The sequence below is a fragment of the Cupressus sempervirens genome, chromosome 8 (genome assembly GCF_028749045.1).
Source record: "Cupressus sempervirens isolate cs-2001-9-10 chromosome 8, ASM2874904v1, whole genome shotgun sequence".
Lineage (NCBI taxonomy): Eukaryota > Viridiplantae > Streptophyta > Pinopsida > Cupressales > Cupressaceae > Cupressus > Cupressus sempervirens.
This window is the reverse complement of record NC_143125.1, coordinates 446,004,654-446,018,518: the sequence shown is the minus strand read 5'-3', so window position 1 is coordinate 446,018,518 and position 13,865 is coordinate 446,004,654. Positions and strand designations below refer to the sequence as shown.

The 13,865-nt window shown below is 38.5% G+C and overlaps 1 protein-coding gene across 1 annotated transcript in view; it reads right to left on the bottom strand.

Annotated features, from left to right (window-relative positions):
• The window catches only part of LOC149543133 (uncharacterized), a 327,129-nt gene that overhangs the window by 305,223 nt on the left and 8,041 nt on the right, over positions 1–13,865 (bottom strand). Inside the window, exons 2-4 of the mRNA XM_089798038.1 lie at positions 6,261–6,346; positions 5,689–6,163; positions 673–1,006 (exon numbers count right to left, since the gene is read on the bottom strand). Of these exons, the coding sequence (XP_089654164.1) occupies positions 673–1,006; positions 5,689–6,163; positions 6,261–6,346 (895 nt within the window). The remainder of the gene's footprint in view (positions 1–672; positions 1,007–5,688; positions 6,164–6,260; positions 6,347–13,865) is intronic.

The following is a 13,865-nucleotide window of genomic DNA, read 5'->3' as shown; positions in this document are numbered from 1 at the left end:
ATGGTTTCTACTAAGAAGTATTACTCCAGGACAAGGCCTCCTTCATATGATTCTAAGGCACCAAAAAAGAAGGGGCCGGATTCATGGTAGGATGTAGATTTATTTTGGGTTTTTAGCTTATTGTTCTTGTTGGTTTGGGTGAGTTTATGATCTGATCGGGGGTTGATTTGTGCGATTGGCTGCGAAAAACTGATTTCTTTTAGACTGTTTTAGTTGTCCATAAGCAGCTACTTTGGCTTTCTTTTGTGATCTTTATTTTTTCTGATGGATGAAAGTCCCAATAGAAACCTCAGTTTGTCAATCAAAAAGAATAATACAATGTCTTTGCTACAAAAGAAGAGTCATATGAAGGACATACTATTTCTTTGAATTAAAAATCATACAGTTAATGCCAATTATCCTCCTACAAAATCGGGTATTCATCACAATGGAAAAATGTGACTCATGCTTTTGAGCTGAATTTGAAAGTTTGAATTGAAAATTGTGCTTATTTTTGGCACCCAAATCACCAATTTGAATTTTACAACTTGAAATAGACGTATATGTGTTATGCAATCAACGCTTACAATCATAAAACCTTGTCAAGTCTAAAGACCAATGTCAATTTGTTAAATTCCTTGCATGTTTATCAGCTCTAATTAATTATATGCAAGAAAAAGAAATGAACATGACCTGTCTTGGAATCAACTTCAAATTTAAATGCTGCAGTCACAATAGCATGAGCATTCACTCTTCTGAGAGCAACCTTCTGCCTGAAAAAATGAGAATTACTAGATAATGCTGGAATATTTATCTCTGTTATCACCTTCCCATCCATGTCCATGCCAAAAAATTGTTCAATATTAACAAACTCTGGCAATCCATTGCAGTAAGCAGAACATATTTTCAGTTTCGTTTCAGCAGCCATCAGAATAGTTGCAATGTCTGAAACAAAATCTGGATGTTCATGTGCCATCATCAAGTTCCCAGCAACACTTGCAATATTGCGTACTTGAGGAGAAGCAACCTGTAGATGATTTCAGAAGGGTGCTATGATGCTTTAGTGCAATACTAATGTGCCTCAAGAAATCAAAAGCTGTAGAGAAACAATGCTTATTTAAGCAGCAGATATGCATTGATTCAAAAACTTATAATTCTGAAATTCTTAACATAATACACAAGTAGTCTATTTAAAATAAAAATCTGTCAAATAATTATGGCGTATAGGCTACTATATAAAGGTAGGATGATACCAAATTTAGCGAAACAAGCTCAGCAGCTCCTTGTGAAATGACTGAATGTGCATGCCAAGCAGGACAAATGGAACATGATTTCAGCCCTAAACTACAGGTTACAGGGAAATTTGATTAACATCATAATTGATCAAAATCCTGGGGACAGCAGATGCCATTATAGCAGATTTAAAGGCATTCTGTCAGCCAAATGAGAATCAATAATGAATTTCTGGAGGATAAAGAAGAAACTATAGAAATATAAAAAAGCATTATCTGAAAATCTGTTCTCATGAATTTGTTCCTGATGCCCTTTTAAAAATAATTTCCAAATTCCATTTTCTTCCAACACTTGCCTTTTGTTGGAGATATTTAACCTTCACCACGAATCTATACATTCCACAAATTATCCACTTATTGTCTCCTACAATATATTCCTCTCGAGATTTGGGTTTGAAAGTCACATTTTCTCAGAGTTTAATTATGCTGCTTTTAAGATTGCAGAAGAGACTATTAGCCTATTACTAGGGGCAAGCAGGTCAGAAATTTGAGATGAGCAGTATTGTCATGGTCACTAACTCAAGTTGAAAGTTGCATTCACCATAAACTATTTATACAAAATTCTAGTTTTGTCCATCTTTTCAGCAATAGTATATTTACCCAACTATGATTGCTGCTGGTAAACATTCCCTACTTACAGTTAAGATCAACAGAAGAAGCATCTTCTTGGAGCTATCTAAGGGCCTTTACTAAATAGTTGTAACCTGATCCACCTGTTGATATTACATATTAGAACAAGGTTTTAGGATTGGAATCAATGATCCAAGCTGTGAACTATTCTAGCAGGGCAATTCTATGGTTCCCATATTGGGAAATATACACTTAATTCATCAAAGAAAAAAAAATCTGCAAATAACAATAATAGAGATGGTAAGTAGGAGATAATTTCCACAGCAAGTCAAATTGTGATATTGCTATCAGGATTTAACTGTGTAATTTTGAGTCAAACTCATTGACCCATGTTTCATGAGTAGTGATTCAACATGAATCCATCTCTCATGAGAATAAATGGAACACTTTGCAATCACTACTCATGAAACATGGGTCAATGAGTTTGACTCAAAATCACACAGTTAAATCCTGATAGCAATATCACAATAATAGAGATGATTGGTATGCAATAACTGCACATGTAGATGAGTCCCACTTGCAAACCATTTTGTATGTGATTGCTTAGTTTGTTCCCCATGTGCCCATAGAGTTGAATTTCTTCCAAGAACCTACTCTTAAAGTCTCTTGCGACATATATTTTTACTATTTACTATTTTTAAATATAGTTTGCAGATATACATTTATAAATTATATAATGTATATTGTATTTATAATCATTGTATAAATTTATAAAATTGTATTTATTATTTATGAATACATATCAGAAATCGAGTATCACTAAATAAAGATTTAATTCTTAAATTTGTATAGCTTTATTATGTATTTAAGTGTTTTTTAAGGGAAAAGCAGGTTTTATAGGGACACAATACCCATTACAATATCAAATAATAAGTCATTAAGTTCCAAACAGACCACCTGTGCTGGAAGAGACAAAAAACCAGCACCAAAACAAGGCCAGCAGGCCAGCAACAAGACAGAAACACTAAAAAAAAAAACAGAAAAACACCAACCAGAGATAAAACACCAAGAAACCCCAAATTAGACTAACTCCTTAATGGTGTTAGCCACCTCTACACCCATGTCATTCATCCTCTTGACCACCTTCCCGAGGTCATCCAAATCATCAGCAGAAGTCGTGGTCATCTTTCTTTTGTTGGATACGGTACACTTTCCTGGCCTCTCATAGTCATCTTGGTATTTCTCGGCATCAATGAACACAGCCATCTTCTCCATCTTTCCTTCCAATTTCTGAACAAGCGTATTCAAATTGTCCGCAGAAGCTTTCATAATTTTCGGACTTTGTTCCAGGATCTTCCTCAAGGTGTCTTCCATTTTCTAAGCATGGAGAGCAAGGGTGCCAATCCTTTTCTCCAGCATTTTCCTAGCGTTACTGTCAGCCTTCACAAAATCAAGGACCAATTTTTTCTCATTTGCAGTCCACCCAGCATTTTCCCCATCTCTGGTGGCCTTGTCATCCCCATTCATCCTCTCTTCAAATTTGGCAGAAAGAGCCCTATGCCTCAAATTTAGACTCTTGATTTCATGGAAAGCCCGCCTATTAACCTTGTAGGCACTCAAAGATAAAAGCCTCGCAGTCTGCAACACACCAAAAGGAGGGTCCTTCTTGTCCTGGAAATCAGTATACCACAAATCAGAAGCCACATCTTTGGGTCTCGCCATATCCTCCTCAATAGAATTCGGTGGAGAAATAGAAACATCATGAATAAGGTTAATGGCGAAATTTTTAAGGAGCGGAATATTATTCCCTTTACCAGCCAAAACCTTATCCTTGTCACCAGAGCCAGCATCAAATTTCACCTCTTTATTAGTCTTAAAAATAGGGGAGCCAATACACATCTCTCTTGGAGCAAGCCTAGTATTCAGGGGCGTCCCCACAACAGCATCCTTCTCAGATATCTAGGGAGGGCCAATCATGGGGGACCCTTTAGCAGAGAGCACCTCATCACTGCCCTCCGTGTGATTTCCCTCTTCCCCTTCAAAGTGGGACTCTTATAGGTAGATTTGGGATGGGTTTTCTTATTCTTTTTCTTGGAAGAAAAATTGTTATCACTATCTTCAGTACCTTCCTCAACATTTTCCCAATAAATCTTCTTCTGGGAAGTCTTGCTCTTCTCAATCTTCTTTTTCTTGGCCCTAGAATCCCCCTCATCCTCTGAATCTTCGAACATAATACCCTCTTGTAAATCCACATGGGAGGTACCCTCTCCTTCCCCACCATCATCAATTCTCAAATTGGGGTTTCAACCTTATTGCTTCTCAGATGGTTATACAAGACCAAAATAAGTCCTTGATGTAAGAACATCTTCTTAGGGTTCTTTTTATGGTCATAAATGCTCGCATTCAAAGATGACAACATGAAAAACAGAGAGTAAGGCGATATTTATGCCTAAAGTGATTTAGGAAAACGAAGTGAAAAAGATGAAGGTGAGTGAACCAGCCATCCAGAGTGAAGAATTCCACAATAACTTGGAACAACCGCTTCCACAAGAGTTTGAGCTGCTCCAGGTCATAGAAGGCATTGTTACCTTTGTCCAGACAGAGTCTCTCCTCTTGAGTCTTGGGATACTTAACAAAAGCCTTATCAACAAATTTCCTATCATTGTAATATTTCGCCCCATCAGTCAACAACCCTGGGGCTTCCGCAATCAGCTCCTCATTAATGACGAAGCTCATGCCCTCATTGGAAAACTCTAAATGTTTAAACAAGGCTGTTATTTTGTCTTTCCACTCATGCCCACACTCATCAACAATAACTGCTTGCATTTCCAATAAGTCTTTATGAAACTCTCTAGCATAGTCCTTATGTATCAAGGCACTATCTTCATCCAAATGATCTGCCATGTACCTCTTTCCAATTTCTCATTTCTCATTTTTTTTCTTACACTAGAAGAATATTTTTTGTATACTTCACTTTATTTTTTAAGAAAATCTTAACCACCCAGAATGCTCACAATTCCTCACACATTTTTCAAAACTATTGCATTGTCTTCAATTATATTGTTGAAATTGCTGCTAACTCTCTGGAGTTTTGATAACTTTGCTTCAATTCTATCAGCCCTTCCAGCAGTTGCTCTTCAAAATTCTTCATCTTTCTTACTTGACCCTTTCAGATGGCAGTCTACAGTTGCTCTGGTACCTCTGGAATATGCAGCCCTGTTTTCTATAAAATGTTTTAACTTCTTTAGCTTGCTGTAATTTTGTCAAACAATTTCCTTGCAACTTATTGTTTTCAATTGATATGTTTAGAGAAAATGATGAAGATGCAGAGTTAAATTTCACCACAATTATATATTGCAGCAACTGAAATAACGTCCTAAAAAACTCAGTACCTCATGGTAGGACCAAACACAATGAGGCTCACAATGAGGCTCATCATACTGCATTCAACAACTTGTTGAGAGTTGTGCCACTCAAGTAAATTGTAAATATAATAACTAAATCACTGAGCCCGATAAATTTGTCAAATTCCAGACAAACTTGGAAATGTCTCTGATTTAATCGTTGAGAGGGGTATTACATGTAAGATTTTAATGTTTGTAATGTTGTGATGATTTATGATATTATGCCTAGTAAAATGACTGACAGAATTTAAGTCACAAGTGATGCAACTTCCTCATTAATAAATAAGCGCACACATTGAAATGTGTGCCACTTCCCTGTAACCTTCATGTTACAACAGCTTTAATAGAAATTCTAATAACTATTGGATAGAATAAAACATAAAAGGCTAGAAGGAATACATTATTAAAATCGAGAATCAAAGATAAATTAGGTTGAGACTTACACGTGCCAGGTGCTGACATATGGGCCCATAGCTACAGGAAAGGTCTCTGTGTGCCTTCAGCAGTACCATAAAATCTGAAATCGTAACGCCTCCTCCAATACAGAGTCCTTTATTACTAAAAGAAGTTTTTAAGAGGACCGGTACATGAGATATGTCAACAAACACATCACAGAAATATTCAGGATAAACCCCAGATGATGTATTTCCTCTAACCATTCTCAGTGTTCCTCGATGTCTATAAGCTGTCAGAACAGAATATAAATCTTCCAAAGAAAGCACCCTTATCCAGGTGATACCTGCTTTTGAGATTAAAAGTTTTTTTACTGTGCGTCTAGGAATACCATAGTCACAAATATCCTCCATATCATGCCCTAACTTTAGACAACTGCTTCTTTTATTTGCTTCATCACAGTTTCTGTCATTTTCACATGCAAATGTCTGAATAGCATCCAACAGGGGGCGGTATCCAGTACACCTACAGATAATGCATTTGTGTCAAACAAAATAAAATAATGTTTGTTTATGGAGATGAAGATTTCATACACGTAGTATTTTGATTATTACCATCATACCTGCACAGATTGCCATCAATCTGATCTTCAACTTCTTGTGAAGATGGATTTGGATTTTTCTTTAGCAAGCCATGCACACTCATTACCTGGAAAGAACATAAATATGCCAAATAAGCCTCAACAAAACTTATAAACTAAATTAAAAAATGTCAAGAAAAAAGTTAGTGCAGGTGCAAGTATTTTAAAGTCAAAACTAATACTTTTTATAAACAAGTCCAGAATCAGATTGTTTAACATAAGTTAAATTAAGCAGAAAATACAAACTAACTTTTGCTTTGGTTTTGAAACAAAAAAGTCACATTTTACAATCCAGCCTCAAAGGGATGTCAGATAGCTTCAAGCTCAATTATCAACAAGGGAGGCCTTCAACCTTGATGTAAATGAAGAGCAAAAGTATGACATCCAAGACAAAAATGTTCATGGCTCCCAATCTCCTACGAGATGAACCTCATAAAAGGTCATTTTGGTAGTGGTGTAAAAGGCTAATTAAGTAATTTGTAATTTTGTAGCTTCTAGTTGGTGCAGGAGCATCTTGGGTGTAAGAGCAATCTTGCATCACCCAAAAATATTTTCTTTTCAATCTTTTTCTATTTTAATAAGGACTACTAGACAGGGTGGTTACTATTTATGGGAACTTGCTTATTTTAGTAAGTTTGTCATACGAGTTCGGAATGTTCTCATTTTCTATATGAAGGTTCATTTTAGAGTTATAAGCCTACCATAAAAATCTCATTGCTCCAGCTTAAATATCGGACAAGTTATTGTGGATTTTCGGTGAAAATATTTGCAGAAAAATCTTCAAGCTCACCATTGGAGGCCTTAAAGTACCCAGATGAGGTCCAAAAACTCGATGAAAGAACACTTGTGTTGTTTTGAGCCTATAGATCAGGAGCTAGCATTTTCAAAAAGTGGTTATAATAGCCAATCGGAGCAACAGCTCGTGACTTATAGCCTTTTAAAGTTGGGCTACCCAAAATATCTAAAATAATGGTCAAAGATGTATTTGGCCGACTCTATATGTATTGTTAGGGTCCATCGACCCTAGGCCTGAGCGGCATAAAATTGCCTATTTAAGAAAGGCCCAAACATTGTCTACTATAGCTCTGGGTGGTAGTTCACAGTTTAGTCTTGCAAATTACTGTAATGAAGGCACCCATGTGGGTTAGCATTTTGTACTTGTGAATTCTATAATTTTGCATTTGCGGCACAAATAAGAAGTCAATATTTTGTTCTTGCATTTGTTGTTGTTTATTTGTTTCTGTTATTAGTTTATGGTTTTAAGGGGAGCACCCTTCATCAAATGTTACCAGAGCTAAAGTTCTTGAGTGTGTGGACAGATCGTTGACTGTGAGGCAGTTCGCACCAAGACCGTGGTTTGGGTTGAGCGTGTAGACAAATTGCCAATTGTGAGGCAGTTTGCATTAGTGTTTCAGCAGAAATGTGAAAATGTCTCCACGAAGAGATTGTGGCGGAAGAGTTGTAGGTGTTACACCTAAGGGTTTCCTAGCCCTCCACAAACAAATGCAAGCATTGGAAGAACAAATGCGCAGAGGAATAAATCTTCCCGTAAGAGATGAAAGCAAGGATGAGGACGAAGTAAAAGAAAATGCTGAAGCAAAGGCAGTTCTAAACCTAGAGGAAGAGAGGCTTTTAAGGGCCATCTCCAAGATTGGAAAAAAACCTAAGTTTGAGGTTCCCACATTTTCAAGAAATCTTAACTCAGAGGAGTTAATTGATTGGATCAATGAACTGGAGGAGTATTTTGAGTATGAAGATATTGAGAATCCTGATAGAGTCGAGTTTGCGAAGGCAAAACTGAAGGGACATGCAAAGATCTGGTGGCAGGAGGTTCAGTTGGAGCGAAATAGAAAGGGAAACGACAAAAATACCAAATGGGAACATATGGTAGCTAAACTGAAGCGACAATTCATTCCTGTGGATTATGAGCTTGATCTGTTGAAGAAAATGCAAGGATTGAAGCAAGCGGGAAAATCTATGCAAGAGTATACCGAAGAGTTCTACCAAGTTCTCATTAGAACCAGCCATGCAAAAGCTAATAAGGAGAAAGCGGCTCATTATCTTTATGGGTTAAGGCCAAGCATTCAAGACAAGTTGAGTCTGGTTCGAATGAACAGTATTGAGGAGGCATACCAGTTTGCCCTAAGAGTTGAAGAAAAACTAAACAAGAAGTTTGACAACAAGAATAGCAGAAGAGGCTACGGTGGAAGATCTAGCGGACAATCTTATGGAGGCCATAATGATGATCAGAAGAACAAGGATGAGGTTGGAAGTAGCAGTCAAAACCAAAGGGGAAGCAATTCCAATCATTTCCATGATCAGAACAATAGTGATTAGAGAGGAAGTGGCATAGGTCAAGGATTTGGACGAGGAGGCTTCCATGGGAAATATTTTCACTACGGAGAAGAAGGGCATAGAGTGTTTGAATGTTCCCAGGGCCAAGGAAGGATAGATCAAAGAATAGAAGGCCAGGCTAGAGTTGCACATGTTGATGAAGATGTCAAATCCTCACATTCTGAAGATGCTAAAAGAGAAATCGTAGTTAACAAAAGAGTCCTGCTGAGTGGTGAGAATGAACTTGATCAAAGAAGGAGCTTGTTTCGCACAAGGTGCAAATATGAAGATAAGTGTTGTGATGTGATCATTGATGGTGGAAATACTGACAATCTAGTGTCAAAAACCATGGTCACCAAGTTGAAGCTAAAGAGATAGAAACACCCGCGTCCATACAATATTGCTTGGGTGCAAGATGACCACAAGGTCATGGTCAATGAGCAATGCTCAAGTTCAAGATTGGAAGCTACCAGGATGAGGTATTATATGATATCATAGCTATGGGCATATGTCATATGTTGTTGGGTAGGCCATGGCAGTTTGACAGGCATGTTGTACACGATAGGCGAGCAAATACATACACTCTAACCAAGGATGGAGTGAAACATAACTTGAAGTCATTGAAGGAGAAAGAAGAAAAGGTATGTAGTGCTGCCAAAATATGTTTTGTTGATGGAAAAGAGTTTCTCAAAGGTATGAAGTGTAAGCATATGTGTTTTGCTATAATTTCAAAAGGTAGTAAAGAAGAAGTAGATGAGGTACCTCCAGAAGTTGCCGATATGTTGGGAGAGTTTTCTGATATTGTATCAAATAATGTACTTGATGGATTGCCCCCAATGAGGAAGATCAGTCACCAGATGGATTTGGTTCCAGGAGCCAATTTGCCAAACAAGGCAGCGCACAGAATGACACTAGCAGAAAGTGAAGAGTTGAACAGACAAGTTCATGAGTTGTTGCAGAAAGGGTTGATTCGAGAGAGTCTGAATCCATGTGCTGTAACAGTCGTATTAGCACCAAAGAAGAATGGTGAATGGAGGACGTGTATAGATTCTCGCACTATCAATAAGATCACAATCAAGTATAGATTTCCATTGCCAAGGATGGATGATATTATGGACTGTTTGAATGGAGCTGAGTATTTCATAAAGATATCTTTGAAGAGTGGAAACCATCAAATTCGTATTAGAGAAGGTGATGAGTGGAAGACTGCTTTCAAGAAAAAAGGACCGTACGAGTGGTTAGTCATGTTTTTTGGGCTAACCAATCCACCAAGCACTTTCATGAGGCTCATGAATGAGATACTGAAGGAGTTTTTGGGTAAGTTTTTCATTGTTTACCTAGATGATATATTGATCTTTAGTAAGACATTGGAGGAGCATTTGATTCATATTTGCAAGGTGTTTGATAAGTTGAGGGATAAAAAGTTGTTGATAAACCTCAAGAAGTGCAGTTTTGTAAAGGAGTTGGTGTACTTGGGATTTGTAGTCTCAGCAGAAGGTTTAAAAATGGACTCAAATAAAATGAAGACTACCCTTGAATGGCCTACTCCAAGAAGTGCGACAGAGGTAAGATCTTTTCATGGACTGGCTAGTTTTTATAGAAAGTTCATAAGAGGTTTTAGCAGTATTTGTAGACCCCTGATTGAAACAATGAGAGGGGATAGGAAAGAATTTAAGTGGACTGTTGGGCAGATAAGAGTTTCAATCTATTGAAACAGAAAGTTACTAAGCAACCTGTTTACTGAGCAGCCTGTTTTAGCACTTCCTGATTTTAACAGGGTGTTTCAAGTAGACTATGATGCTAGTGGTACTACAATAGGAGTTGTTATGAGCCAGGAAGGTAGACCTATTGCTTACTTTAGTCAAAAATTGAATGATGCCAAAAGAAAATATTTTGTTTATGATCCGAAATTTTATGCTATAGTTCAGGCATTGAAGAAGTGGAGACACTATCTTCTTCCTAAGGAGTCTATTTTGTATGCTAATCATCAAGCTTTGCAATATTTAAACAGTTAAGGAAAATTTCCCACGTACTGAGTTCTGTCTGCAACAATGGTCGTACAAGTGCTTAGAAATGGGGTCGTATGGTGTGGGAATAGAGGTCGTACAAAAGCTACAATCCTAGTCATACAGTGATTACTGAGCCTACAGATGGAACAGTACGGTTGTGAATGGGGTCTCTGGAAGGTGGAAGTTGTACAGTTATGAGAACCGTACAGTAGAGTGTCAAACCGAGGTGTGTACAGTGAAAGGGTGATGTTGACAAAGGAGTGTATGGGAAGGAGTTCGTACAGGGAGGTATGGAACCCGTACGGGAAGTGATTATGGATGGTCGTACGATGATTAGGGAGCTCATACGGTGAGTAGAGAATGTAGAGCCGTATGGAAAGTTGGAGAGTGGAATGTATGCGGGGATATCAAATGGAATCTATACAGTATGATGAAGGGTCGTACGGGAGTGTCTAAGTGTGCCCAACGTTGTCTGGATGCTAAGTGTATGGTATAAGGAAATCTAGATGCTATCACTTGTAAAATGCAGAATGTGACATACACAAATTGCAAATGCAAAGCCAAAGATTCACCAATTGGTACTGATATTTCCACATACAATTAAGTCTTCAATTTGCCAGATATAGACAAAGATGAACACCGACGGAATAGGGTGAGGGTTGAATCCCACCAAAACCGCAATAAGCCAAATAGGGAAGATCTTTCACTTCCGGAATGGCAAACAACAGAGAACCCTAAACAGAAGTTCGCAGTACAGAGAAATATATTCCAAAGCGTGCCTATTACAATCTACAAGCCGTGCTTAAATACCCGTCAGGAAACTTTCCAAGGGTGTACAAAGATAGCCGACGGCAACACAAACTACGGAAACAAAAAAAAAATGGGTCTGAGATATATTCAATCAATCGGCCCATTACAAAAGTTTGATTTATTATTTATTAAGTTTGATTTATTATTTATTAAGTTTGATTTATTATTTATTTTATAACGGGAACATTATAGTCCTCTTGTCCTAAATTTTGCTTGTCCGCAAGTATATGCAAGGCCAGGTGTTGGAGAATGTGCTCGCCCTCCCACGTCACATCGTCCAATAGCAGGTGTCACCAGCATACCAAGTATTCTTTCATAGTGTGGTTCGGTAGGGCTTTCTTACATACTTCAAGGATCTCAGCAGGTTCCAAAATGAGTTTTCCTTCTTCATTGAGTGGCGGAAGGTCGGTCGCAAATGTGACGTTTTTGCCCTATGGCTTTCTTCAAACACGAAACATGGAAGACATTGTGAATGCGGCTTCCCTCCAAAAGTTCCAGTTCGTACACCACTTCACCAATGCAACGAACCACGCGATAGGGCCCATAAAATCGTGGCTTCAATTTTTCCTGTTCCCTTTAATGAAGATTGTCAGTATGTCTAGAGCCGGAGATAGACCAGATCCCCCACTTCGAAACTCCTCTCTGTTTTGTGTCTGTCAGCGTAGATCTTCTGTTCATTTTGTGCCCGCTGTAGGTTTTCTTTCAAGCACCTCAGTATGTCTTGTCCCTCCTGAAGCTAGTCCCTCGCCCTTGGAGTGCGACTGTCACCCAAAACTGTGTCGATGAAGGAGAGAGGTTTGTACCCGTATAGAGCTTTGAATGGTGCCATCCTAATAGACATGTGATGTGTGGTATTGTAGCAATATTCCCCCAGGTGGATCCATTTTATCCATGCTCATTGTACCAAAACATAGTTCTGAAGGTAGCCTTCAAGCCATTTGTTCACAATCTCGGTTTGTCCATCCGTCTGCGAGTGGTAACTCATACTTGGCAATAATTCTGTCCCTGCTGTCGAAACAGTTTTGCCCAGAAGATACTAACGAATCGTCCATCCTTATCATTGACGATGTTTCAAGGTAACCAATGTAGACGAAAGAATTCTCTAAAAAACAGATCGGCAACTTGTGCAATCTAAAAGTCCGAGGGGATGGCGAAGAAATGTGCATACTTTGTCAATCAGTCAACCACCACGAAGATACAATCCTTTCCGTTCACCTTAGGAAGACCTGTTATGAAATCCATTGATATACTTTCCCACTTATGTTCAGAAATCAACAAAGGTTGTAATAGTCCGGCAAGTAGAGTATGTTTAGATTTGTTCCGTTGGTAGATCGTACACTCTCTTACATACTGCAACACGTCCCCTTTAAGTCCTTTCCATGAGAAACTCTCCCAAAGACTTCTATAAGTTTAGAGGAAACCCAAATGTCCAGCTAGGGGTGAGTCGTGTACTTCCTTCAAGATTTTCTGCTTTAGTTTAGATTCTGACACCAAATATAATGGATGATGTCATCCACCACTCTGTACCGATCATCGTGGGCGTGACCATCCATTATTTCACAAGCAAATGTATTTTTGGAATATTCCACTAACAGATGTGCCTTATAGTCAGAGAAAATCTGGTCTAGTGAGCAGATGGTGGGTTTCCGAACAAGGCATCTGCAACCACATTGTTTTTCCCTTTCACATATTCAATGTCAAAATCAAAAGCTTGAACTTTGCTTACCCATTTTTGTTGCTGTTCGTTCAAGTCTCATTGCTCCAGAAAATATCTTAGACCGTTGTGATCCGTACGGACGACAAACTTGGCACCTACTAGATACTACCGGAACTTGGTTAGTGCATGTATGATGGCCAACATTTCTTTGTCGTAGATGGAATATAGGCGTTTTGTTGGCGTAAGCTTACTGCTCTCATAAGCAATGGGATGTCTATCTTGCATCAATACTGCTCCAATGCCTTCCCCTGACGCGTCGCACTCCAAAATGAACGGTCAAATGAAGTCAGGTAGTGCCAGCACGGGACAAGTGCTCACGGCCTCTTTCAGCTTATCAAAGGTGAGTTGTGCCTTTTTGTTCTATTGGAATGACCCCTTCTTCGTCAAATCTGTTAAAGGTGTGCTGAGCTAAGAGAATCCTTTAACAAACCTCCTGTAGTAACTGCACAGTCCGAAAAATCCTTGCAAATCCGTGAGTGATTTTGGGGGAGGCCAATCGAGGATAGCCTGAATCTTCTCCTGATGCACTTGAACTCCGTATTTACTGACAACATGCCCCAAGTACAATATTTTTGTCATACCAAATTCACATCTGGACTACTTGGCGAAGGACTATTCCTCCATGATGCTTAGAACTTCATTCAGATGCTTTAGGTGCTCCTCCCATGACCTGCTATAAATAAGATCATCAAAGAATACCAATAAATACTTACGCAA